Source organism: Pristiophorus japonicus, chromosome 9 (genome assembly GCF_044704955.1).
Source record: "Pristiophorus japonicus isolate sPriJap1 chromosome 9, sPriJap1.hap1, whole genome shotgun sequence".
NCBI lineage: Eukaryota > Metazoa > Chordata > Chondrichthyes > Pristiophoridae > Pristiophorus > Pristiophorus japonicus.
Window position 1 is genome coordinate 117,546,508 of NC_091985.1, and position 26,770 is coordinate 117,573,277.

Below are 26,770 nucleotides of genomic sequence, written 5' to 3' on the forward strand. Positions count from 1 at the left end.
AGAAGGACAAGGGCAGCAGGGGTATGGGAACACCACCACCTCCACGTTCCCCTCCCAAGTTACACAGCATCCTGACTTGGAAGTATAATACTGTTCCTTCATCGTCGCTGGCTCAAATCCTGGAACTCCCTCCCTAACAGCACTGTGGGGGTACCTTCACCACACAGACTGCAATGATTCAAGAAGGGAGCTCACCACCACCTTCAGCACAATTAGGGATGGGCAATGAATGTTGGTCTTGCCAGCGACGCCCACATTCCGGGAGCGAACAAAAAAAAAGTTTGAATTTTGAGCTGCTTGCTTCGCCTGTATAAACTTCAAGTGGGGGGGTGGGGGGAGGGGGGAGGGGGGAGACACACAGCAGGAGAGGGAGCGAAACCCTAATTTCCCCCATCCCACCAGACAGATTTGGATGTCTGGGGCTCCTGGCTCCATGTTTGGGTACAAACGGGCATTAGTTAACTATTTTTAATACTTTAATGTTGCTTGCCCCATACTTTTCCTTCCAGTTTTCTCTCTGCTCGATTTTTATTTTATTTTTATACTTTAATTTTACATATTTGCAGCTTTACTAATTAAGTCTTTTTCACTAGATTGTTTCTCTAGCAAACTATTTTCAAATCTATTTCCTACTACAGTACCTTCTTCCTGTCTTTTACTCCTTATATTGGGCAATAAGCCTAGAACTAGAGAACACAAGTACAGAATTCACGAGCTTCGAAGAAAGCGAGAGATTTGAGGAAACTCTTCCCCCAGTGGATAGTGAAAGTTTTCACAGTTCATGCAGGGGGCAACTGACCCCAACAAAAAGGAGCTGGATAATTATTTGTTTAGAAGGGAGTTTGAAGATTATGGAGATAAAAGAAAGACTTGCATTTATATAGCGCCTTTCACGACCACCGGACGTCTCAAAAAGTTTTAAAGCCAATGAAGAACTTTTGGAGTGTAGTCACTGTTGTAATGTGGGAAACGTGGCAGCCAACTTGTGCACAGCAAACTCCCATAAACAGCAATGTGATAATGACCAGATAATCTGTTTTTGTTATGTTGATTGTGGGATAAATAATGGCCAGGACACCCTCAGTTCTGATGAAGGGTCATCGACCCAAAACGTTAACTCTGCTTCCTCTCCACAGATGCTGCCGGACCTGCTGAGATTTCCAGCATTTTCTGTTTTTATTCCAGATTCCAGCATCCACAGTATTTTGTTTTTGTGTCAACCTAGATTTTTGTGCTCAAGTTCCTGGAGTGGGACTTGAACCCACAACCTTCTGACACAGAGGCGAATGTGCTACCTACTGAGCCACAGCTAACACTGATTTTTTTTCCAGGAGAAATAGAGGGTGGAAATTAACACAGGTTGGGTTGTCCTGGAATGTTCACAACTGTTAAGTTGGGACATCCTGAGGACTTGAAAAGGCACTATATAAACAAATGCAAGTTATTTTTCTGTCTTTCATATTGTCAATATAGTGTTTCAAACAGTGCACTGCCCGAGGTGTTTCTATGACAAAGCTGCTGCAATTGTATTGCCCATTCACGCACAGTTTAAACTGGGAAAGTAAACCATAATATTCTTGGAACAACTTGTGGGTCTCGGATAGCTGGCAGCAACTGAAAGCTAAGCCTGCTAGATTTTTTTGACCATTGGTCCTGTTTTCTTAAGTGGGTCTTCCTGACTGCTGCCAGTTTTCTTTGGACCAGTAAATACGCTGTTCAATGGTAGCGTTGTAATCCTGGTAGTAACGCCGTCAAGCAACGTCCTGTCATCATCGCATATCAGCAGCCAGTGATTCCGTTATGGTGTCACGACATCACTAGACGGTTACTTCTGATGCTCATACTTTCTGCACCTGCACTGGTCAGACTGTCACAGCTCATCTGCATTTGTGCAAAATATCAGAAGCCACCTGTCAGCCAGTTGACGGGGATATTGGCTGCATATCAGGAAGTAAATGCAGGAAAGCCAAGCACTTAGGCCCTTCTCCCGAGACCTGGTCTGCAATATATTAGCTTTTCACACTGACCTCCAACTGCTGATGACATTTCGAATAACAGAAAAGAGACAAGGGAAAAGTCTACTCTTTGTTAGCATTAACATTTTTAAAACAGTACACTTAGAGAACGTTAAAACAAGATTTTTTGTACTGCCCGCAGAGAAACAGCAGGTGCAAAGTGTTTAGGTGTTTCTGTTGAAGTCTACTGATTTCCCATGCTTGTCATTGGTGCTGCGCATGTCATGCTGTAAAAAATACCAATCATGAATTGTAATGTGGGTCTTTATTCTCTATGGATGTTCTAAGAGTAAACTTAAGAGTAATAAACTACCCATTTTCACTACAACACTGATTGTCTCACACTTCTGCATGGACTAACATGGAAATGCTAATTAATAACTAATGATGTGTTCAATGATGCAATATATTATGATTGCTTGTGCTGATTTTCTTGTTCCTACAGATGATAATGTTGGGGTAGATACTAATGAGGAAGGTGCTGAATGCTCTATTTTGGGAGCTGGAGAGGAACATACTAACATTGAAACTGACCTTGATTCTTTTGGTAATTCTAATTACGTTGTGCTGTTTGACCTGCGTAATATACAATTGTTGCTGCTTGCATGAGCTTTTCGTGTCTTTCCTGTCTGTTTTTTGCAATGCATATATAAACAGAGACTTTGAGCTGCAACGAAACTAAGTTTTTATAGTGATACCTTGAAACAGCGGAAGGAGCACATGGCAACCCAAGCACCCCACCCATCCGTTCCTTCAACCACCATCTGCCCCTCCTGTGACAGAGACTGTAGGTCCCGCATAGGACTCATCAGTCACATGAGAACTCATTTTTTGTGTGGAAGCAAGTCATCCTCGACTCCGAGGGACTGCCTAAGAAGAGACCTTGAAGCAGATGCTTCACCACAACATATATATAGTTTATATGCAACAATGATATCTGTAATTCTGGCCGCCATGATGCTAGAATTAACATCCAATGCCAATACTGGTTCAAGGTCACTGCAAGTAGAAAAATAAGTAAATAGCGTTGTATAATGTATTCAATACCCATGTGTTTTCACTAGAAAACATTTTCCTACTTCAAAACATTAGCGTAGAGGTACAGCACATTATTTCTTTGACCTTTCCCATTACCCTTTCCTGAAAGTAACTTATGATGGGCTACAGTACAATGTCAAAGTGGCCATTTGTCATGTGACATTGACTTTGCTCATGGGAAAATGGTAGCCAAGTCAATCATTTCCACCAGCCATTCATTCACAGATACACAGGAGTCACTGGGTGATACACAGCTTGCCCCGCCCAACAATGTTACCAATAACATAATCCAGCAGAATCTTGGAATCAAGCCTGATACCCTTCTGGTCTATTTGGCTCAGTATCATATTGTATGGAATATTTACCTATTTATCTATCGAAGGGGCCAAGTATATTAAACTACAATTCTTATCATATAGTTTGGTGAATCTTACTATTTCTGTTTAGAGCAAACTCTCACTTGCAAAACCTTTACAGTGTTTTCATTATTCTATTACAATTTGGTTTGGATATTTTTTAGTATCTATAATACATAAAAATGAATGTGTTTGCCCACGCTTGTTGCAATTGTAACATTTCCTGTTCACAATTTTCTTATTTATTACCCTGAGCTGTGATTCAGCCCTCCTGACTAAACCTCTGTGCTTGGTGGCACTGTGGCATTAATCCATTGATTGTGCTTTCCTCTCATTGGCTGTGTTTATCATGTGATCAGTTCCAGCCTTAGTCCTCCCAACCATGACTCCTGAGTCCATTGCAGACCTCCCATTGCTTCTGCAGCCACCATTGCTATTGATGTGCAGTCTCACTCGCTGCTCCCTAGTGTTAGCTGACCACCCATCCATTGGATAGCTGGCTCTGGACTGTGGGAAGATAATGCCAAATTTGGCAGGACATAGGGAAGATCAGGGCTGCATAGGGTAACGAAACAGAAGCAGATGTCTGGTTTAGCACTGGCAGATTAAGAAGGGACAATGGGAAAGGGTGGATACACAAGACCAGGTAGAGACACAGATTCTTTGTCCAACTCGGTCGCCTGCTGCTCAAGCTCCAGAATCTCCACCAAGCTACAAGACCATCCTTCTCAGTGCTACTAAATTCCAGGACAAGCCATGTGCTGCAAAACCTCTCCCCACTATCCTACCAAATCCCTGAATCCCCATCCTGAGACAATCTGTTCAGGATTTAATTGTTGCAAGAACTTGTGACTCCAGTTGCAGTGGGATGGGGTGGGGTTGGGATATTGCAAGGGTGGATTAATGAAATGCTTCCCCCATAGTGTACCTGTGTTATTTAAAATAAATAATATAGGTTTCCCCAGTCACAGAGCCACTGCCAGCAACACTCTTTTACACAATACCCTCTGTACAGCTGTAACATAAAACAAATTCACCCAAACCACATTACTTATGTATACTTTCCCTTCTCATTCTCTCCTTCACTCTTTCTTCCACTCGCTCTTCATCTCACTAATCTCTTCTATGTTTACCATTTATTAACAAACTGTCTGAAACCCGTACCTTTCCTCCTCATCACTCAGCCCAAACTCTTAGTTCATCACCCACTCACCACTATCAATCTGTTTCCGACTCCACACCATCAACCTTCCTGTAACATAGAATCATAGAAATTTACAGCACGGAAGGAGGCCATTTCGGCCCATCATGTCCGCGCCGGCCGACAAAGAGCTATCCAGCCTAATACCACTTTCCAGCTTTTTGTCCGTAGCCCTGTAGGTTACTGCACTTCAACTCACACATCCAAGCACTTTTTAAATGTGAGGGTTTCTACCTCTACCACCCTTTCAGGCAGTGAGTTTCAGACCCCCACCACCCTCTGGGTGATGAAATTTCCCCTCAAATCTCCTCTAAACTTCCTACCAATTACTTTAAATCTATGCCCCTGGTTGTTGACCCCTCTGCTAAGGGAAATATGTCCTTCCTGTCCACTCTATCTAGGCCCATCATTTTTATACACCTCTATAAGGTCTCCCCTCAGCCTCCTCTGTTCCAAAGAAAACAAACCCAGCCTATCCAATCTTTCCTCATAGCTAAAATTCTCCAGTCCAGGCAACACTCTCGTAAATTTCTTCTGTACGCTCTCTAGTGCAATCACATCTTTCCTGTAATGTAGTGACCAGAACTGCACACAGTACTCTAGCTGTGGCCTAACTAGATTTTTATACCGCTCAAGCATAACTGCTCTTGTATTCCATGTCTTGGCTAATAAAGGCAAGTATTCCATATGCCTTCTTAACCATCTTATCTACCTGGCCTGCTCCCTTCAGTGATCTGTGGACCTACAATCTGAAACCAACAGTCTTTCCTCTTCCTTTCTCCTCTAACAATTAATGCTTTTCAACTACTCAACTGAAACTCGAAAACCTTCACTCTCTGCTGTCCACACACCAACACAACTCCATCCCAGCTACATTATGGGCTGGCTGCCTAATTTAAATGGAAATCAGGGGCCTTCAAGTGAACTGTATGTTACTTGGTAAATACACAAGCTCAGTGTTATCCCTGTTTCTACCTGCCTGTACTATAGGTTTAAGATAATTGTTGTTGCCTGAGAAAATTTTATTTTTAAAAGCTGTCAAAATTGCCTAAGTAGGATCTGATTGTGTTATGGATGATCGAATAGTGTAATATTCTGTTACAGCATGTATTGCATATAATTGCCGATAAGAACCTTACTGTTTTTCATGCAACATAGTTGCCTCCTTGCTATGATTTTTCATTTTCAGCTTTTACTGAGTTTTCAAATTGTTATTGAGCAGTTTTTTCCTATTTTTACCCAAGCATTGATAGAAACTTGTAAAGTTTTCGGGAATCATGCAGTCACATTTATGGTGATGAAATATGGAAAGTGTGTCATTCAAAACTATATTATAAATATGTATATGGAACATAACCATTCTGAGGCCTTGCATTCATGAGTTAATGGCTGGATTCTCTTCTGAATTACTGCCAGTTTATGGGCGGATTTGGGGCGGTAAACAGAGTAAAATGTATTCTTAAAGGCTACTGCCTCAAATTCACCACTAAAAACAGCATCTATATCCTCCTCCTAAAAGAAACACCAGTGCCCTGTAAGGCCTGCCAGAAATCCGCTCCGCCATATTTAAATGGTGCCAAGGGACCGTGGCTAACCCCTCAACTGCACTATATTAGTGGTTTTAAGAGCGGCTGCTACTGAAATTTGGTGTTTCTTTGGCTGCAGTGTGATTTTTCTTTAGTACTTCGGGATGGATCAGAAAACTTGCTGATACTTTTTCTCAAAATACACTCAAAATAAATCTGAATTTCTTAATGGGGCTACCTTTTGATAGGAAGAGGATCTAGATTTTGAAGATGCTCAGTTGGAGGCTTTTTAGAGTCAGGCATCACCAAAGGTATCTCTTCGCTACACATAGACCCTCAGTCACTGAGGTCTATAGACCAATAGTCTCGCATAGACTGCCCGACAGCTGCACAAGCGGTGGAACAGGAGAGCCAGCAGCCAGAGTAAATAAAGCATAATTGATAGTCCTGAACTTTCAATAACTTAACACAAAAGCAAAATACTGCGGATGCTGGAATCTGAAATAAAAACAGAAAATACTGGAAATCTCAACGGGTCAGGCAGCATCTGTGGAGAGAAAAACAGAGTTAACGTTTTGGGTGGACGACCCTTCGTCAGAACTGGCAAATGTTTGAAAAAAACACATTCTTAAGAAGCTCTGAAAGGGGAAGAACTATCACAAGGGAAGGTTTGTGATAGGGTGGAAGGCAGGAGAGATTAGAGAGACAAAAGAGATGATGGGCTGAATTGAAATGGTAATGGGCCGGAGTTAGAAAAGGTGAGTCAAGATAGGGTGTGAATGGCCAAAGAATGACCAGCTGCCATTGGAGACAAAGAGAGAAAAAAATACAAGCTTGGGGGGGTGGGGGGGGCGGAGGGGGGGGGGGGGTGGCTGCTGTGCAGGGGGAAAGAGAGCCAAAGATGGGCAGAAATTATACTCTGAAATTGTTGAACTCAATGTTGAGTTCAGAAGGCTGTAAAGTACCTAATCGAAAGATGAGGTGCTGTCCCTCGAGCTTGCATTGAGCTTCATTGGAACAGTGTAGGAGTCCGAGGACAGAGATAGAGTGGGAGTGGAGTGGAGAATTAAAGTGACAGGCGACCTGAAGCTCAGGGTCACACTTACGGACTGAACGGAGGTGTTCCGCAAAGCGGTCACTCAATTTGCGCTTGGTCTCCCCGATGTAGAGGAAACCACATCGTGAGCAGCAAATACAGTACACTAAATTGAAAGAAGTACAAGTAAATCGCTGTACAAGTAAAACCTGGAAGGAATATTTTGGGCCCTGGATAGTGGGAAGGGAGGGCAGGTGTTGCATCTCCTGCCCTCGCACGGGAAGGTGCTGTGGGAAGGGGAGGGGGTGCTGGGGGTGACTGCAGAATGGACCAGGGTGTTGCAGAGGGAGCGGTCCCTTCGGAATGTTGAGAAGGGAGGGGAAGATGTGATTGGTGATGGGATCATGCTGGAGGTGGCGGAAATGGCAGAGGTGATCTGTTGAACGTGGAGGCTGGTGGGGTGAAAGGTGAGGACAAGGGGAACCCTGTCGTGGTTCTGAGAGGGAGGGGAAGGGGTGAGAGCAGAGGTGCGGGAAATAGAATGGACACGGTCGAGGGCCATGTTAACCACGGAGGAGGGGAATCCTCGGTTTGAGGAAAAAGGGAGACATGTCAGAGGCACTAGTGTGAAAGGTGGCATCGTCAGAGCAGATGTGATGGAGACGGAGAAACTGGGAGAATGGAATGGAGTCCTTGCAGAGTGGGAGGAAGTGTAGTCCAGGTAGCTGTGGGAGTCAGTGGGCTTATAGTGGATATTGGTTGGAAGGGAAGGGAAGAGTCGGAGATGAACCATGCGAAGGTGAGGGAAGGGTGGAAATTGGATGCAAAGTGAATGAAATTTTCTAGGTCCATTCCGCAGTCACCCCCGGCACCCCCCTCCCCTTCCCACGGCACCTTCCCGTGCAAGCGCAGGAGATGCAACACCGACCCTTTTACCTCCTCCCTTCCCACTATCCAGGGCCCCAAATACTCCTTTCTGGTGAAACAGCGATTTACTTGTACTTCTTTCAATTTAGTATACTGTATTCACTGCTCACGATGCAGTCTCCTATACATTGGGGAGACCAAGTGCAGATTTTCCCTTTTGTTCTTTCTACTCCTCCCCCTTTCAGTGCTTCTTAAGCATGTGTTTTTTTCGAACAACTCGCTGCGTAAGTGTGACCCTGAGCTTCCGGTCGCCTGTCACTTTAATTCTCCATTCCACTCCCACTCTGATATCTCGGTCCTTGGACTCTTGCACTGTTCCAATGAAGCTCAACACAAGCTCGAGGAACAGCACCTCATTTTTCGTTTATGTACTTTACAGCCTTCTGGACTCAACATCATTCAACAATTTCAGAGCATTACCTCTGCCCATCTTTGGCTTCCTTTCCCCCTGCCCCCTTCCCCACGAGCTTATGTTTTTTCCCCCTTTGTCTCCAATGGCAGCTGGTCATTATTCTGCCATTCACACCCTATCTTGACTAACTTTTTTCTAACTCCAGCCATTACCATTTCAATTTGGCCCATCATCCCTTTTGTCTCTCTAATCTCTCCTGCCTTCCACCCTATCACAGACCTTCCCTTTTGTTCTTTTTTCTCCTCCCCCTTTCAGTGCTTCTTAAGCATGTGTTTTTTTCGAACATTCACCAGTTCTGACGAAGAGTTGTCGACCCAAAACGTTAACTCTGTTTTTCTCTCCACAGAAGCTCCTGACCCGCTGAGATTTCCAGTATTTTCTGTTCTTATTTCAATAACTTAAGGTTGACTCACCAAAAAAAGTCACTTCACACCAGCCTGTGCATTTCCCCCCCACCTCCCATACCTTCACAAAATCCATCACTTTCCAAGTCTTCATTTGCCATCATCCAACTCCCAAAATTTGAAAGGATACACAGAAATGAATTCTCATCTCTGTGAACAAACTGTCTTTATCTTAAACAACATTCACCTAGAAGTGCCAGAAAAATCAATTCTCTCTTTCTATAACTACTTAACACTGCCATCTGAGAGTTGTTTTCCTCTTCCCCAGCAGTAGTAAGGCAGTGTTCTGGCCTCCAACTGCCTTGCACGGCTAATGAGGGGAGCGTTCTGGGAGGAAATTGCATAGATTTCAGGGATGCCAAGGCCTTGAGAAGGTGCAGAAGAGATTTACTCAAATGGTACCAGGGATGAGGGACTTCAGTTATGTGCAAAGACTTGAGAAGCTGGGTTTGTTCTTCTTACAGCAGAGAAGGTTAAGGGGAGATTTGATAGAGGTGCTCAAAATTATGAGGGGTTAAATAATAAATGAGGAGAAACTATTTCCAGTGATTAAAGAGTCGGTAAGCAAAGGACATAGTTTTAAAGTGATTGGCCAAAGTACCAGAGGTGACATGAGGAAAAAATGTTTTACGCAGCGAGTTGTTATGATTTAGAATGAGCTGCCTAAATGGCAGATTCAGTAGTAACTTTCAAAAGGGAATTGAATATATAGTTGAAGGCAAAACATTTACAAGGCTATGGGGAAAGAGCAGGGAAGTGTGATTAATTGGATAGCTTTTTCAAAGAGCTGGCACATGCACGATAGGCCCACTGGCCGCCTTCTGTGCTGTATCATTCTATGATGCTAGGTTAGTGGCAGTTTTTCATTGGCTGCCGTGAACCCATCGATGGGAATGGGAATCCATGCCAGTGCATTTTATGTCCGTGTATTACTTTGTGAAGGGCTGAAAATTATCAGCTTCTAAGAAAGGAGATATATTCTTGATGTATGTGATTTGGTATTTTCCATTTTTGTTGCTTAAGATCAGCAGATTTTTGTCTCTGTTGCCAGTATGAATTTTTAAGTGGCAGCTAATTATTTTTTAATCTGTGCATTTTTTTTTAAAAAGAATTTAACATTTTCAATTTGCTTCTCAACTAATTTAGGAAGTCAAAATAGCAAGTCGGTTGACATGAAGCTGAAGAAACTCATGGAGGCTCAACCACAGGTGGCAAATTCACTATCTACCGCTGTCCAGAAAGTCTCAGCTGACAGTGCGGAACAAGAAGAACTCAAGGTTGGTTAAGGCATCTGCGTTTTGATGTGCCAGTGGGACTGGTTTTATTGAAATCTGAAAAATGAACATACTTCTGATACTATTTGGTAGCTCAGAATAACTGGACTGGTTATGTTGTTCCACATTATGTCAATTCTCATTGTTCAGCAGCAACCTGCAGTCGAAGTCTGGACTTAATATAAAGGAAGTCATGAAGGGGACAAGTTTGGTTAGCTGCTGAAATTTGGGTTCAAATCTAGCCCAGATTGATGGAATGACGGTTGTTCTTGTCTGCTGTCTCTCCTGACTAAGATTCCTTCATGAAATGATGTTGGGCAAACTCAAGTCAAGTTCCTAATGGGCCCATAATACAAAACTACTTGATCTACATTGAATTGCCCCAATCTACATTGGATTACCCTAATCCCACTAAATTACTCTAACCTACTCAAATTGGCATTCTCGAAGAGATCACAGGAAAACTGGTGCTAGAAATTGGAAGATTGCAGAAGGTATTATTCTGAGATTGCAGTCAAGGCAGAGTAGAGGGAGCAACCAATCAACTTGACCCGAGACTGTTTGACACTGATACTGAGACCTTGAATGGAAGGTGTCCCACTAATATCCTTTACCTTAATGAGCACAAAAATTCATATTGAAAAATGTAATTTAAAGGGGACAGGGTGTGGCATTGGACAGAAGGTAGGAATATTACTTTATTGTGAAAAGAAGGAGCAAAACGGCTGTTCTTCCCCTGTGTACACACTGGGGAAGAGCAATATTTACTGTTGTCTTGTATACTTGGAAGAAAAGACAACTAGAATGTTGTATTGGTTTTGAGGTTAACTGTAACTTTGTGGCCTAGAATTTGGATTGCGCCCAAAACACGCTTCACAAACTTACTAATGAGGCTGGCGGCAAGCCCACAGCAAAATTGGTCTGTTAGCCTCATTATGATAACTGTCATCACTCGAACAGATGATCTGGTCATTTATGTCATTGTTGTTGTGGGGGCTTGCTGTGTGTAATTCGGCTGCCACGTCTCCTACATTACAACAGTGACTCCACTTTAAGAAAAAAGAACTTAATTGGCCATAAAACACTTTGGGATGTCCTGAGGGTACGAAAGGCGTTATATAAATGAAAGTCTTTCTCTCTAATGCTGCAAAGGAGCAGCTGAAGGTGAGTTTGGAAATGAGGGGTGAGAGGCAATCAGGAGGAGCAGCAGCAACCCACAATCTTAATGTACACAAGAGTGCTCCTCTCGGCTCCACATCACAATAAGTTTAAAAAAACACAAAACTTACCTTTTGGGTGGCAGCCTCCAGCGGTCCCTTTAAGAAGCATTGGTTTGACAGCTGCGCGCCTGAATAAACTGACTGCAGCTTGCAATCAAATTTCACAAAGGGGCCTGAAATAAGCGTTGGCCCCTCGATTTACATGAGCAATTGGCCTAACATCAGTTTCAGGTGGGCGCCCTGGATGATCTCGTTGAATGGCGTAACAGGCTCGAGGGGCTAAATGGCCTACTCCTGTTTCGATATTCCTATGATGACAACAGAGCACCCTAACCAATCCGGCATGAGCAGTATGTCCAGCGCGGAATGAGCACCGCACATCGCGCGCGATATTGGATCCTGCAGCACTCATTCTTTGCCTGAAAAACAGGCGCTGTGCAATTGAATTTCGACGCCACTTAGTGAAAGAAACAGATTCAGTATTTGAGTTGTATGAGCGGCAGAGTCCTTGCTTTCCAACCAAAGGACTGCACGTTCAATCCTTGTAGCTGCACATCACTCTAATCCACCTGTCACCATTGTGATGAGTTTTCTCCGCGGTTTTACTGTTCCTCATAAAAGTGAATCATTCCACCCTAGGGGGAATTAAAAATTAGCATTGACTGCTCGCCCTACTAGAAAATTCTCAGTAATCAGTCATTAGGAGTGATATTGGCTTCAGCTGTGGATAAGGTGGTACAACCCTTTATCCTGGCATCCCAGCTGAAGAGGTATGTGTGGTGCAAAGAAGTTTGGATGGGAGAGAAAATGATAAAACTGGGAAATTGATCTTTTTAAGGACTGCACTGATATTTCAGAATAAAATTCAAGTGCAGTCTACTTTATCCCAGCTTCTTCAGTCTACTTTCTCTCCTGCTGCTATACCAGGTGTAGTTCTTTTTGACTGAACCCACAACTTCTCTCTGTACATTCCTTGTATTCTCCATCACTGGCTCTCCCAGAGCAGTAATCCCAACTGTCTCACTGCCTGCTCCAGTAATCAACTTTCACAGTTTACTTCCGGCAGGTTAACCTCTCCAATTTCTTCTCCCGTCCACTTGCTTCTACTGCCGTCCCCAAACTCTGGTGGTCACTGCCTGCTCCGTATCGCCTACTAGAATATTTGCTTCTTTGTCACCATGCCGATTACCCTCATTGTGGTGCCGGCAGAAACATGGCTTATAAATCGTGATTCCTTTCCCTCATTGAAGCCTCCCCAACTTACTTTACCTTCTATCACTTGGCCCACTCAAACCACTGCGGTAATGTCGTAACCATTATTGCAAAGTCCCCCCCCCCCCCCACTCCCTCATCATCATTTTATCCTTCAAGCAGCTCAATTTGTTTTCACCCTCTCACTCAAAATCCTGGTCATGTCCTACCTTTACAAAACCCCAACACTTCTTCATCTCCATAACCATCCATATACCCAAACTACCCTCGCCATCCAGAAAAAAACTTCCGCCCACCCCCCTGCTCCCTCACTAATTCATTCTCAAACACCCAGCTCTGTCTCCTCTCGCTCTTCACCGTTATAACAGCTCTGCTACCGCTGAGCTACTGGAACTACTCTGCTTTTGATGCCCTCATTCCTGCCAAATCACTCACCATCCCCCACCCCTGCCGTTCCCTCAGTAAAGTTCTCATTTTGCTTCTTCACACCGGAGGGCCGTATATTTGAACATACTTGACGTACACTGGTCTAGTCACCGGACTTGGCTTGCTGTCCTCAGAACGAATAATCACTCTTGCCTCTGAGTTAGAAGGTTGAGAGTTCAGGCACCACTCTACAGACTTCAGCCCATAATCCAGGCTGACACTTCAGTGCAGTACTGAGGGAGTGCCACACTGTCACATGTTCCGTCTTTCATTGAGACGTTAAATCGAGACCCTGTCTGTCCCCTCAAGTGGAGGTAAAAAAAACTCATGGCACTATTGGAAGAAGAGCATGGGGATTCTTCCGGTATCCTGACCAATATTTATCCCTCAACCAACTAAGACAGATTAACTGGTTGTTTATCTCATTGCTGTGTGTAGAATCATGCTGTGCGTAAATTGGCTGCCGTGTTCTCCTACATTACAACTGTGATTATACTCCAAAAATGCAGCACTTTGAGATGTCCTGAGGTAATGAAAGGAGCTATATAAATACAAGTTCATTCGTATTGCTCTATGATTATCCTGAAAGGTAAGGACAGACCAATGCTCCTTTTCTCAATGAAGAACTGCTTCCTCTCACCTAACCCTCCATCTTCACCTCGAATATTAAGTGTGAAGGGTTCATGGATCTAATTCTCTCCAAGATTGAGACATGCAGCTACTTCTGCTACCTTTCCATCCTCTCTTTCCTCCTCCCCCAGTCTTCCACCACCACTCTGCTGTTTCTTTTCCATTTACCCACCCCTCCAGCCCGTATCCAAACTTACCTCTTCCACGATGTCTGCTTCCTGCTCCCTTGATCCCTTCTCCTCTGAACTCCTGACCACACAAACATCCCTCTTTTTAAAAACACCATCAATAACCCCCCTCCCCACACCAAAAAAAAAACAGACCCTTGAACATCAATCCTGTCCAGTTACCACCCTATCTGTAACCTCCATTTCATCTGTAAGGTCCTCTAATGTATCAGCGCCTCCCAACTTATTGCTCACCGGTCCCAAAACTTGCTGTTTGAGTTCCATGAATCCGGCTTATGCTCTGCTCATAGTACTGAGATTGCCATGGCCAAAGTCACTAATGACAACTGCTGTGACAGCAGTTGAGAGGTGTTATTGCACCTTGTCCTCTTCAATCTCTTCCACAGCACATCATATTCCATCACTACTCTCTGTTGTGCAGCTCCATGGGACTGTCCTTGAGTGGTTCCATTCCTGCCTGTCTGAACACAGCCAGCGAAGCGATGGCTTCTCGTCCCAATCCCACCTGCAATGTCACCTTTGGAGCCTCCCAAGATCTCTCCATAGGCCTCCTTATCTTCATCCACATGGTGACGTTGCCTGCAGTGTCAGCTTTATATCGGTCTTATGGGTGTTCCAGATACTGATAACCTCTTCACCACTTCCTTTTACCCCATCACAAGTCATGGTGAGCCACAACGTCCTCCAACTGAACATGGGGAACCCAAAGCCGTTGTTTGTGTCCTCAACCACAAATTTCACTCCCTTAGCACTGACTCCATCCCTGTCCTGCCATTCACTGAAGCAGAATCACACTGTGCAAAACCTCAGTGTCCTGCTCAACCTTGAGCTGGGCCTCAAGTTCCACATCCTATCCATTACCAGACTGCTTTCTACCCCTCTGCACAATTACCCGCTTCTACCCCTATCAAGCACTCTGTCACTGAAACTTTTTTTGTTACTTCTAGACTCGATTTCTTCTGTGTCCTCCTCACTGGCCTCCCATCCTCCATCAACTCCAACTAGTCTAAAATGCAGCCACCCATATCCTGCCCTGCACAAGTCTTGCTGGTCTATCGCCTTCATGCTTGCTGATCTATGTTGACTTTCTGTCTCCCAAAACATTACATTTAAAATGCTTGTCATTTTCAACTCCTTGGTCATGCCCCACCCTATCTCTGCAACCTCTCAAACCCTTCATCCCCACACCTTCACCCTTTGATTCTGGTCTTTTGTGAAGCCCCTTCCTCTTTACCTCACTCTTGGCTGAAGCTTTCAGCCACTTCTCCCTACTCTCTAGAACACCCTCCCTAAATCTCTCTGCCTCTGGTTTTCTCTTTGACCTTTTAAATCCATCTTTTCGACCAAGCTTCTGATCACCCCTCCTAATCTCTCCCTCCGTGGCTCATTGTTCGTTCCTTTACACTGCCCCTGTAAAGCATCTTGTTACAGTTTCTGTGATATCTCACATTATATATAAATGTAAGTGGTTGTTATTGAATCAGCTAATGTTGTGTACAATTCTCCAGCTTTACTGGTTATAATCAGAATTGAAGTTAAGTCGCAATTTTGTGACGAACTAAGCATAATATAGAAGGAAGTAACACTAGGTTCATAAGTTGTAAATATATGGAAAATTATGGTGGAAGGCAGGAATGGAAACACTCGGACTATTTTGGGTGTAAATTTGGTGGTAAATTGGTAATCTAGCAAGAGCATACTGATTTATTTGGCACCAGTACCTCTGTTCTGTTTCTATTCATACCCACTGAAACCAAGGGTCTGAACTCACTATCGCAGTTTGTTGGCTGCATTATAACAGCTAGAGCTGATATAACATGAATGAAATCTCATTGCCAGTACAAACCTGACCCATCCCAGAAGCATGTCAGAAACTAGATTGATGTGTATGCACCTGGAAAAAGTGACTTGGGCCTTTAGTCTTTGTCTGAAAGCACTATTGTGCATGCTCGGGCAATCCTGGAAGCAAATGAAATACAAATATCAGCTGCAAATGAAATAGTGTTGTCATTACACCAGCCCAGAGTCAGTATTGTTACGTTGCTCTATTGGGTTCATTCAGTATAAATGAAACTCACTTTTTTGATGGGCTTCGTTCAGCTGAATTTGCAATGATTTAAAAAAAAACTATGGGTATCTTATATCGCTCAGTACTGTACAGCCTTCATTGAGATCCGCTTTACATCATTATGAAATGGAGATTTTTTTTAAAACTCTGGACACTACCCCAATGGCTCAGAGAATATGGGAAATAGTGTGTAGTGAGCAAAACAGAGCAGTAGATGCCAGGTTTAATTCCAAGTGTGATCTGAATCAGGGTAGCATAAGAGTGACGTCAATGTCCTTGCACATGGAGGAGAAAGTCAGCCATTTCTGATCATTATTCAGTGACTCTTGTGGAACGTTTCCATGTATGGACAGGGTCGAGTTCAACTATGATCATCCCCCATTTTAGAATGGCCAATTGAGCATGGTAACAGAGAGTGCACGTGGAACCATACCCCAGCATGAGTCAGTCCTTTTAGGGGAGGAGAGAATTATATCGAATGTACAGCACACAGACAGGCCATTCAGTCCATGCCAGTGTTTACGCTCGACATGAACCTCCTTCCACTCTACTTCATCTAACTCTATCAGCATAACGTATTCCTTTCTCCTTCAAGTATTTATCTAGCTTTCCCTTAAATGCCTCTATGCTACTCGCCTCAGCCACTCCTTGTGGTAGCCAGTTCCACATTCTAACCGGTAAAGAAGTTTCTCCTGCAATCCCTATTGGATTTATTGGTGACTATCTGATATTTATGGCCCCTAGTTCTGGTCTCCGCCCACAAGTGGAATCATTTTCTCTCTGTCTACCCTATCAAACCATTTCATAATCTTAAAGGCCTTTATCAAATCACCCCTTCAGCCTTCGTTTTCTAGAGAAAAGAGCCCCAGCTGGTTCAGTCTTTCCCGATAAGTATAACCTCTTAGTGTGTATATGGAAAATGGTATTGTATAATACATAGTTTAAAAACAATACAATTAAGTGGCACAACTTACAGGTGCTTCGGGTCCCAATCTGGGTAGGGTCCTGGCTCGGGCAAAGATTATCACAAGCCATCTCAGTACCACAGCAAACAATTTTATATCTGTAGAGAATTCTGCAGCTCACCTGTTCTCCCCATTGAAGGTGGTTGCAGGAAAAGAGCCAGCAAAATGAAGTACTTTTGGAATGTAGTCCCTGTTGTAATGTGGGAAACAGCGGAAGCCAATTTGCGAACAACATGCTCCCACAAACAGCAATGTGCTAATGACCAGATAATCTGTTTTTCTTATGTTGATTGAGGGATCAATATTGGCCAAGACACTGGGGATAACTCCCCTGCTCTTTTTCGAGCACAGGGGTGATGGGTGAGCGGGACTTGGTACGAGTTAGGACATGGGCTGCCGAGTTTTGGATGACCTCAAGTTTACGTAGGGTAGAATGTGGGAGGCCAGCCAGGAGTGTGTTGAAGTAGTCAAGTCTAACAAAGGCATGGTTGACAGGTTCAACAGCAGATGAGCTGGGGCAGAGGCGGAGATGGGCAATGTTACGGAGGTGAAATAGGCGGTTTTAGTTATGCCGCGGATATGTGGCTGGAAACTCATTTTAGGGTCAAATAAGACACCTAGGTTGCAAACAGTCTGGTTCAGCCTCAGACAGATGCTAGGGAAAGGGATGGAGTCGGTGGCTAGGGAATGCAGTTTGTGCCGGTGACCAAAGACAATGGCTGCGGTCTTCCCAATATTTAATTGGAGAAAATTTCTGCTCGTCCAGTACTGGATGTCGGATAAGCAGTCTGACAATTTAGAGACCATGGAGGGGTCAAGAGAGCTGGGTATCGTCAGCTTACATGTGGAAACTGATGCCGTGTTTTCGGATGATGTTGCCAGGGGGCAGCATATAGATGAGAAATAGGAGGGGGCCAAGGATAGATCCTTGGGGAACACCAGAGGTAACGATGCGGGAGTGGAAAGAGAAGCCATTGCAGGTGATTTTCTGGCTATGATTGGATAGATAAGAATGGAACCAGGCGAGTGCAGTCCCACCCAGCTGGACGATGGTGGAGAGGTGTTGGAGGAGGTGGAGTGGTCAACTGTGTCAAAGGCTGCAGACAGGTCGAGAAGGATGAGGAGGAATAGTTTACCTTTGTCACAGTCACAAAGGATTGAAACAAATAGATTTCTAGGTGCTTACAAATATGAATGATAAAAGAATAGGAATTTCGTCTCTTGAAATGTTTAAATAAATGTTTGGCACCGAGGGCATAGTGAAAACCACAAGCTGCTCTAAAGTTTGCATGTAGCTTATGCTGTTTTCACTATTTATGTCAAATTATTTTTGCACATTACTGAACATGAATTATGAGTAAAATGGCCAATCCATTGCATCAGTCTAATTTAAGAATTTTCATCGTGCATGATTTGTTAACAGTATGTTTCTGACTTTGGAGCAAATTTGTTGTATAACTTTTCACCCACCTGCAACATCTTTGGGGACCGCCAGTGCTGACTGAAAGGATTTCCTTCCACAGGAGTGTCTTTGAAGTTGAAAAACAATGACTTTCATTGCTTTCCCTTACACTGTCAGTTCCTATACGTCAGCGATGAAAGTGAGGTAGCAGCAGAAGACTTGTGGTGTTTTCTTTAAACAAAGAGGAGCTCAGATCAAGTCTGATTTTTCATTCAATTTAGCTTTCTGCAGTGGATTTAATGCGATATGAAGCTGGCTTGAGAAAAACACAATGGATTGGCAAGCTAACTGAATTAACCCAGCTTAGAGGAATAAATTTGTAAAGTGGCAGAAGTCCCTTGCCATAAAAAGGTTTCCTAAAATGGGATTTGCTAGCTAATCACACTGATATTTTTACACCTTTCTAGGCTTAGAATGATCTGTATTTGTTCACAAACACTAGGCCTTGGTAACATATTATGGAGGAAATATATTTTATTAGATTTAGAAATGCTGTCAGTGAGTTTGAAAAGCCTCTACGTATTTATGTTTTGTTGCTATTTGAGTTTTCCGGGGGAATCAAAGAATCCAGTTTGCCAGTAATTAGTCTTTAAATATTATCCTTTTCAGCTCTTATTTCTATATATATTTATGACCACTATTACTCCAGATTCTATTCGACTGTTTTATCTGTTGAGTTGTAATACTTTTGCACAAGCTACTGTACAATTGAGAAAAACTGGTCTACATAATGCATTTACATTCTTTAAGAAGAAACATATAAGTGCAATCTTTTTGTTACATTATTTATGACTATAACAAAACTCATCTTCTGTGTAATGCCAAGAAGACTTTAAAAAGCCATTTTAATAACTTGATTATAAGCTTCAGTCAGGGTGGAATTTTTTTTTACAATGGAAAAAAAATAGTCCCAAAGCTGTTCTGCTCACAAGAAGCAATTGACTGCAGATTCAATGCGTTTGTAATACAGTTTAGATATTTGTAAATGAGGCATTCTGTGATTGTAGGAGAGGGTAAACTGTTACCTTCTCTTGAGAATTCTGTATCCCACACCTCCTTAAGGCAAGAGAATAGGCCATTAGAGGACCCCCTCATTACTGATTGTCTTAATGCAGAGGAAGGGCACAGCCTTGGTAGCATTTGATAACCAGTTTCAACATTCAGCAGGCTAAGCTATTAGTCATGCATCTCAGCCTTTTTCTATTTACTTTCAAAACACTTAGAAATAATACAAGATTAGCAGTAGAATGCAATATTTTTGGGTACAACGTACCCTGGTATCTGCTATTTCCACACACCGCAGTTGTTGGGTCCTCTGGGAACATTTTGTTTTAACAGAATGCTATGCTGGATTCAGATGCATAAATATTGGAGGTCTAGAAAAAGGAAGCTGCAAATGACGTTATTAAAGTTTTTATAAATCAGACATGAAAAGATTTGGACAATAAAATGCAAGTCGGTAATTTTTCTTTCTTTGTCCACACTCTTCCCCAGTACCTTTAGCCTGTCATAGTGGGTTATTTCAATTGGCACAATATTAGAAACTAGCTCTTGTCGGAGAAGTGCGAGAAACTAGCGGATAAGTTGGTCATTTCCAATTTAGTATTTTAGCAGGCTAGAATAAGGGAACAAAGCAATTACTTTAGATGTTAGTATTTAATATAGAGCAGATATAAATCATGGCTTAAAGATTCTAGACAAGAACGAGATGATTTTTTTTGTTCCGTAGCTCATCTTTGCAATTATATAGGAATTAGACATTTTTTTATTAAATTGCGATATAAATTTAAACAAATGTTGGATAATGCTAAAAAAAATTAATTGATCATTCCTGACAGAATGCAATGGAAGATCATCGTGCTGAGCGATTGCGTAAAGCTACCGAACGTTTGCGGAGTCCTGTGGTGTTCAATAAAGATTCAGCCGTGAGACGAACCCATCTACAATCGTTTAGTCAGTATGTGGAAAGCAGGCCAGGTGAGGAACTCTTAAGATAAGAATGTTAAAATGCTATATAGCATTTAATTCTGATTAGCTGTCAGAGGAGCTTTTTAACAAGACTGAAATTAACCTCCTCTCTAAATCATTTCCTCTGCTCAAGGTGGAGTTGATAATTTTAACCAATTTCTGAATATCTTTTTCTTTTTTTAAAAAAAGAGATTAAAAGGCAGAGATCAATACAAGAAGATGCGAAGAAAGGAAATGAGGAAAGAACAGAAATATGTGAAACAACTCCGAGAAAGCCATCAGAAGATGAAGTACTTAGTGTATGTTTAATTTTTCTGTGGTTTAGTGATTGCTGATTATTTCTTGGTCATATAAGGAAATGCTGTCTTTATTGGTAAAAATGAGATGTTGGGTTTTCAGATGTCAATCTCACATTTTCAATGCAAAGCGAAAGGGGTGCGCCACTGAATTAGTCTGCAGTGTAGTGATAATTGTCAGATAAAAGATGAATTTTTCAGACTTGCACAGCCTCAGCATCCTTGAGACATTTCCATCAGGGCACTTCCCATAAAGAGATTCCAGTATTGATCTACCAGGAGGATTTTAATTATTGCAAAAGTAGATACAGCAAGCTTCAGTTGGAGGGAAAAGTCACAGGAGACCTGCTAGAATTTCCCAGACAACCCATTTTGTTGGCATGGGTTAATGGGTGTTCAACCTTTCCATTATACAGATCAGCCATGAATTACCAGCTGAATGATGTTTGCATTAATATAATATATATGATAATTTTTTCACTTAATTAATGGGGTGGTTCAGCACAGTGGGAAAATGGGCTGATCATCTGTAAAATTGATTTGTGAGGAAAAATTTGATGGACAGCAAGGAGGGAACTTATTGATGGACAGATGCAGAAGAATTCAGGAAAAGGATGGAAAATGTATTATCTTAACTGAGGTCTTTTTTCCCCAAAATTTGACATTGATAATTGCAGTACACAAAATGGAGAATATACCCAATGGGCTATATCAGCAGACATTTACTATACAGAAAAGCATTTATTAAACGTGAGGTTTTTTTTACATTTGAAGAAACATTAATACTCACATTTAACTTTATTTTCTTCAGTGTTCTGATAATGGTTAGCTGCACGTTAGGCAAACTCTGTAAACACCAACATATTTTTTGCAGTATGCACTGAATTAAGGAAAACATGATATCTTTTTATAATTTGTATTATATATTTTGTTTAATGTAGTAATTTTTTTTCTTGTCAACAGAAAGGGTTCAAAGACACCAGTCAGTATGTTGTCGGGGAATTGGCAGCGCTGGAGAATGAGCAGAAGCAAATTGACACACGGGCCGCAGTGGTGGAGAAGCGCCTTCGCTATCTCATGGACACAGGTACGGTGCCCAATTACACTGTAAACAGTTTTGGCAAATTGAGTGTTCACAAACTCTTATAGAGTTTGAAAGTGTGAATCTTTGAAGCCTGAATGTTCAGCAAACTGCCTTGAAAATGAAAGGCTGTGAGTCGCAGCCACCTCTCTGGGCACTGGTGATAAGAGTGCCTTCATGGGAAGTGATAACTCACCCTGATACTGTGTGAGCCAGCACTATTGAACAGTGTGCTCATCCATGCAGAGCTGGAATACATATCTGTGCCTCATTGATATGCTGCAGCAAAATGTGAGATCTCCACTGTTCTACTGATTCAGAGAAAAACAGTTGGCCTGCTGAAGCCAAGTACTGCATGAAACCGTATACAGTGCAAATGGAAGGTTGTATTGACTAAACAGCAAATATTTGAGTGCTGTTATAGATACTCAACAATTATTTTTCACAAGAGTACGTAGGAAGAATTCCATGTTATTTTCAGCTTCCTTTACAATAATAGTATGACAGCATGATGTCCCTTGAAACGCAAATGTATTACTACATACAAGTTATGTTCTATAGATACTAGATTAAGATAGTGGCTTTAAAAAATATGTCGTCATGGCTTTAGACATAAGGAAATGGGACAACAAAGCTAGGTTGATATGAGCAAACAGCTCAGTTAACATCAGAGGAAGATTTAAGCCTGTAACTTGAATCGCTCAGCACTCGTTTTCCGGGCACTGTGCGGATACCTAAGGTGCCAAATTGGAGCACGGGAATCGTGCGCACACGTCTGGACAAAAATGCGCCTCCCGGCATATTGGCTGAACACAAACAAGAGGCGTCTATTACCCACACCTGAAGCAGGCATTATGCTCCTTGCATATGGAAAGTAAATTCCTAATACTTGCGTCAGGTCCCCCTCCAATATTGGTTTGCCCTGAGGCAGCCAGTGCCATTACGAGCTACTCTCAGGGAAACCCTCCCTCAGGATCGCCTGCAACAGAGAAGGCAAATAACTTACCTGACTGGAGCCGGGAGAAGCAGGAGTGGTCCTCCTGGCCCTACATTAAAGGAACTGATCACTGCCACTTGCAAAACACCCAACCCCACCCCGGCCACCTCTCCCAACCCTCGATTGTGGCCACTCTCAAACACCCCCTGCTCAGTCACCGATCGCATTCTCCAGCCACGATCGACTCCTGGACCCTGCCCTGGTCTCCCCCCCCCAGCCCGGATCGACTCCAGGCCTCCGCCCTGGTCTCCCCCTCCCTCGCCCGCGCCGGTCTCCCTTCCCCCATCCCCCGCCCCGGTCTCCCCCTCCCTCCCTCGCCCGCCCAAGTCTCCCCATCCCCTTCCCCAGTCACCCTCTCCCCAGTCACCCTCTCCCCAGTCACCCTCTCCTCTCAGTCACCCTCGCCCGCCCTCCTCTCCCTCCCTTGCCCGCCCTGGTCTCCCTCCCCCACCCCGGCCTCTCTCCTCTCCCCTCCCCCACCCCGACCTCCGACCCCACATTTTCTCGCCCTCTTGCAATAGCCTGGATTTCCCTGTGTCTTCGCCAGTGAGCTGTCGCGCCAACTCTCTTACAATGAGCCACAATATCTGTGAAGCCTCCACCCTCAGCATTCTGGTGTTGGGTATCCACCACACGCACCCTAAAATAGGCACTCCCAAATGTTGGGGCTTTAGGCACTATGTCAATCACAACAGGGTGGAAATTCGATTTGAGGCTAATTAGGATGCTAATGGGGGGGAGGGGGAAACAGTATATTTTGTGCCGGGAAATGGTTCGCATCTGCAGCCACAAAATTTATCAGCTGGGCCCTGAGCGTAGAGCAGAGTGCTAAGGAAGGCGTTCCACACCTCTCTCTGGGCACTAGGCCAGCTGAGCAACTGAAAATCCCGAGCGAAAGAGCCGGCCTCGGAGCGCCCTAAGAGAGGCTTCACTGGGGAAAAAGAAAATGGCCGAAGAAAACAAAAAATGTTCCCAATACCTTGCTTTCCCCACATAAACATAAATCGCAAAAAGAAAAACAATCCTACTTACCTGATGTAGTCATTCTTTCACTCACTGCCGCCGGAATAGTTCGAACTAATTTACTGGAATTCTTTGAGGATATAATGAGCATGGTGGATAGAGGTGTACCGATGGATGTGGTGTATTTAGATTTCCAAAAGGCATTCGATGAGGTGCCACACAAAAGGTTACTGCAGAAGATAAAGGTACGCGGAGTCAGAGGAAATGTATTAGCATGGATCGAGAATTGGCTGGCTAACAAAGCAGAGAGTCGGGATAAATGGGTCCTTTTCGGGTTGGAAATCGGTGGTTAGTGGTGTGCCACAGGGATCGGTGCTGGGACCACAACTGTTTACAATATACATAGATGACCTGGAAGAGGGGACAGAGTGTAGTGTAACAAAATTTGCAGATGACACAAAGATTAGTGGGAAAGCGGGTTGTGTAGAGGACACAGAGAGGCTGCAAAGAGATTTAGATAGGTTAAGCGAATGGGCTAAGGTTTGGCAGCTGGAATACAATGTCGGAAAATGTGAGGTCATCCACCTTGGGAAAAAAAAACAGTACAAGGGAATATTATTTGAATGGGGAGAAATTACAACATGCTGCGGTGCAGAGGAACCTGGGGGTCCTTGTGCATGAATCCCAAAAAGTTAGTTTGCTGGTGCAGCAGGTAATCAGGAAGGCGAATGGAATGTTGGTCTTCATTGCGAGAGGGATGGAGTACAAAAGCAGGGAGGTCCTGCTGCAACTGTATAGGGTATTGGTGAGGCCGCACCTGGAGTACTGCGTGCAGTTTTGGTCACCTTACTTAAGGAAGGATATACTAGCCTTGGAGGGGGTACAGAGACGATTCACTGGGCTGATTCCGGAGATGAGGGGGTTACCTTATGATGATAGATTGAGTAGATTGGGTCTTTACTCGTTGGAGTTCAGAAGGATGAGGGGTGATCTTATAGAAACATTTAAAATAATGAAAGGGATAGACAAGATTGAGGCAGAGAGGTTGTTTCCACTGGTCGGGGAGACTAGAACTAGGGGGCACAGCCTCAAAATACGGGGGAGTCAATTTAAAACCGAGTTGAGAAGGAATTTCTTCTCCCAGAGGGTTGTGAATCTGTGGAATTCTCTGCCCAAGGAAGCAGTTGAGGCTAGCTCATTGAATGTATTCAAATCACAGATCGCTAGATTTTTAACCAATAAGGGAATTAAGGATTATGGGGAGCGGGCGGGTAAGTGGAGCTGAGTCCACGGCCAGATCAGCCATGATCTAGTTCAGTGGCGGAGCAGGCTCGAGGGGCTCGATGGCCAACTCCTGTTCCTAATTCTTATGTTCTTTCTTATAAGCCCGCTTTCCCAGACAGTCCCACTAGGGCGCGCTACGGGTACCACTGCAGACAAATTTCAGAACAGTGTCACACACCGGTTGGACTCTCCCGGGCGGTACTGCTCCATGCCACCGGCACAGTGAATGCGGGCTGGCGCTCGCTGCTCCGAACCCCTTTAGTGCCCCTATTCCGACCCTTTCCAGGGGCGCTAGCTAAGCCACCGAATTTCTACTCCCAAGATATTTGCGGATTGATGACCTTCCGTGACACTGTGCCTATCTTTAGATTCTGAAAACTCAAAGTAATAACAATTGCAACTTTTACTTCCATTTTAAAATTATTTTTGCTCTTTTTTTTAACCCAACCACATTGAACAGAATTCTCCAAACAAGAATTGGAGCAGGTGACTAGTTTCTGCCAGTAAGATGCTTGAGATGCATATTGGCAAATTTATGAGGATGTTCTTGGTTGACTTTTTTGTTTGTACATTTACATTTACAATTTTCAAATCAATGGAAGTTGTTTTGGAGTTGTATCTGGCTTTGATGAGACCATTTCTCAGGTACTGAAAAGATATTGGAGGGTGTAGCAAATTGGATTGTTACTGTTTTGCCCAAGTTGGAGTTTTAAATTCATAATATTTCTGCAACACTAGATTCATCATTTTTCTCATCAATAAGTCAATATCCTGAAATTTGATTTAGGCTGACAATGATATTTTGAGATGTTGATTATCTTTCAAGAGATAGGATCACATATATATATCTATAGTCTTAATCATTTAGATTGCTCATTGCGACACCTGAGCATCCAGGTGTCACACCATTCCAGTCACATAGCAGGGGGTTTAGTTGAGGCAGACCATGGGGAGCCACTTGCTACAACATCAAAGGGTAGGGTTCACTGTAGGGTCGTAACCATGTTTGACTGCTTAGTGGACTGAGCCCGACCCCGAACCACCATAGAAACTTAAAAGGCAGTTTCCAGAGGTGTGTCTCATTCTCAGTTGCTGGCTTTCTTGCTTGCTCTCACTCTCGCTTTCTCTCTCTCTTGCTTGTTCTTTCTCACGCTTTCTCTCGCCCTCTCTCTCTCTCGTCCTCTCTCTCTCTCTCTCTCTCTCTCTCTCGCCCTCTCGCCCTCTCGCCCTCTCTCCCTCGCGCCCTCTCTCCCTCGCGCCCTTTCTCTTGCCCTCTCTTCCCCTCGCCCTCTCTCTCTCTTGTCCTCTCTCTCTCGCCCCCTCGCTCTCTCTCTCGCCCCCTCTCTCTCGCCCCCTCTCTCTCGCCCCCTCTCTCTCGCCCCCTCCCTCTCGCCCCCTCCCTCACTCTCTCTCTCCTTCTCTCGCCCCCCCTCTCTCTCTCTCTCGCCCTCTCTCTCTCTCTCTCTCTTTCTCTCTCGCCCCCCTCTCTCTCTCTCTCGCCCCCTCTCTCTCTCGCCCCCCTCACTCTCTCTCTCTCTCTCTCTCACCCCCCCCTCTCTCTCTCGCCCCCCCTCTCTCTCTCTCTCGCCCCCCCTCTCTCTCTCTCTCGCCCCCCCTCTCTCTCTCTCCCTCTCTCGCCCCCCCTCTCTCTCTCTCTCGCCCCCCTCTCTCTCTCTCGCCCCATCTCTCTCTCTCGCCACATCTCTCTCTCTCGCCCCATCTCTCTCTCTCGCCCCATCTCTCTCTCTCGCCCACTCTCTCTCTCTCTCTCTCGCCCCCTCTCTCTCTCGCCCCCTCTCTCTCTCACTCCCTCGCGCTCTC

General features: G+C 43.9%; 1 protein-coding gene across 4 annotated transcripts in view; it reads left to right on the plus strand.

Moving 5' to 3' along the window:
* ehbp1 (EH domain binding protein 1) overlaps positions 1-26,770 on the plus strand; it is a 499,650-nt gene that overhangs the window by 415,204 nt on the left and 57,676 nt on the right. For 3 of the 4 annotated variants that reach the window (XM_070889745.1, XM_070889742.1, XM_070889743.1), the window contains 5 exons: positions 2,461-2,562; positions 10,062-10,192; positions 20,199-20,337; positions 20,518-20,627; positions 21,588-21,711. In XM_070889745.1, coding sequence (XP_070745846.1) covers positions 2,461-2,562; positions 10,062-10,192; positions 20,199-20,337; positions 20,518-20,627; positions 21,588-21,711 — 606 coding nt within the window. The remainder of the gene's footprint in view (positions 1-2,460; positions 2,563-10,061; positions 10,193-20,198; positions 20,338-20,517; positions 20,628-21,587; positions 21,712-26,770) is intronic. The other variant, XM_070889744.1, reaches the window with a different exon arrangement.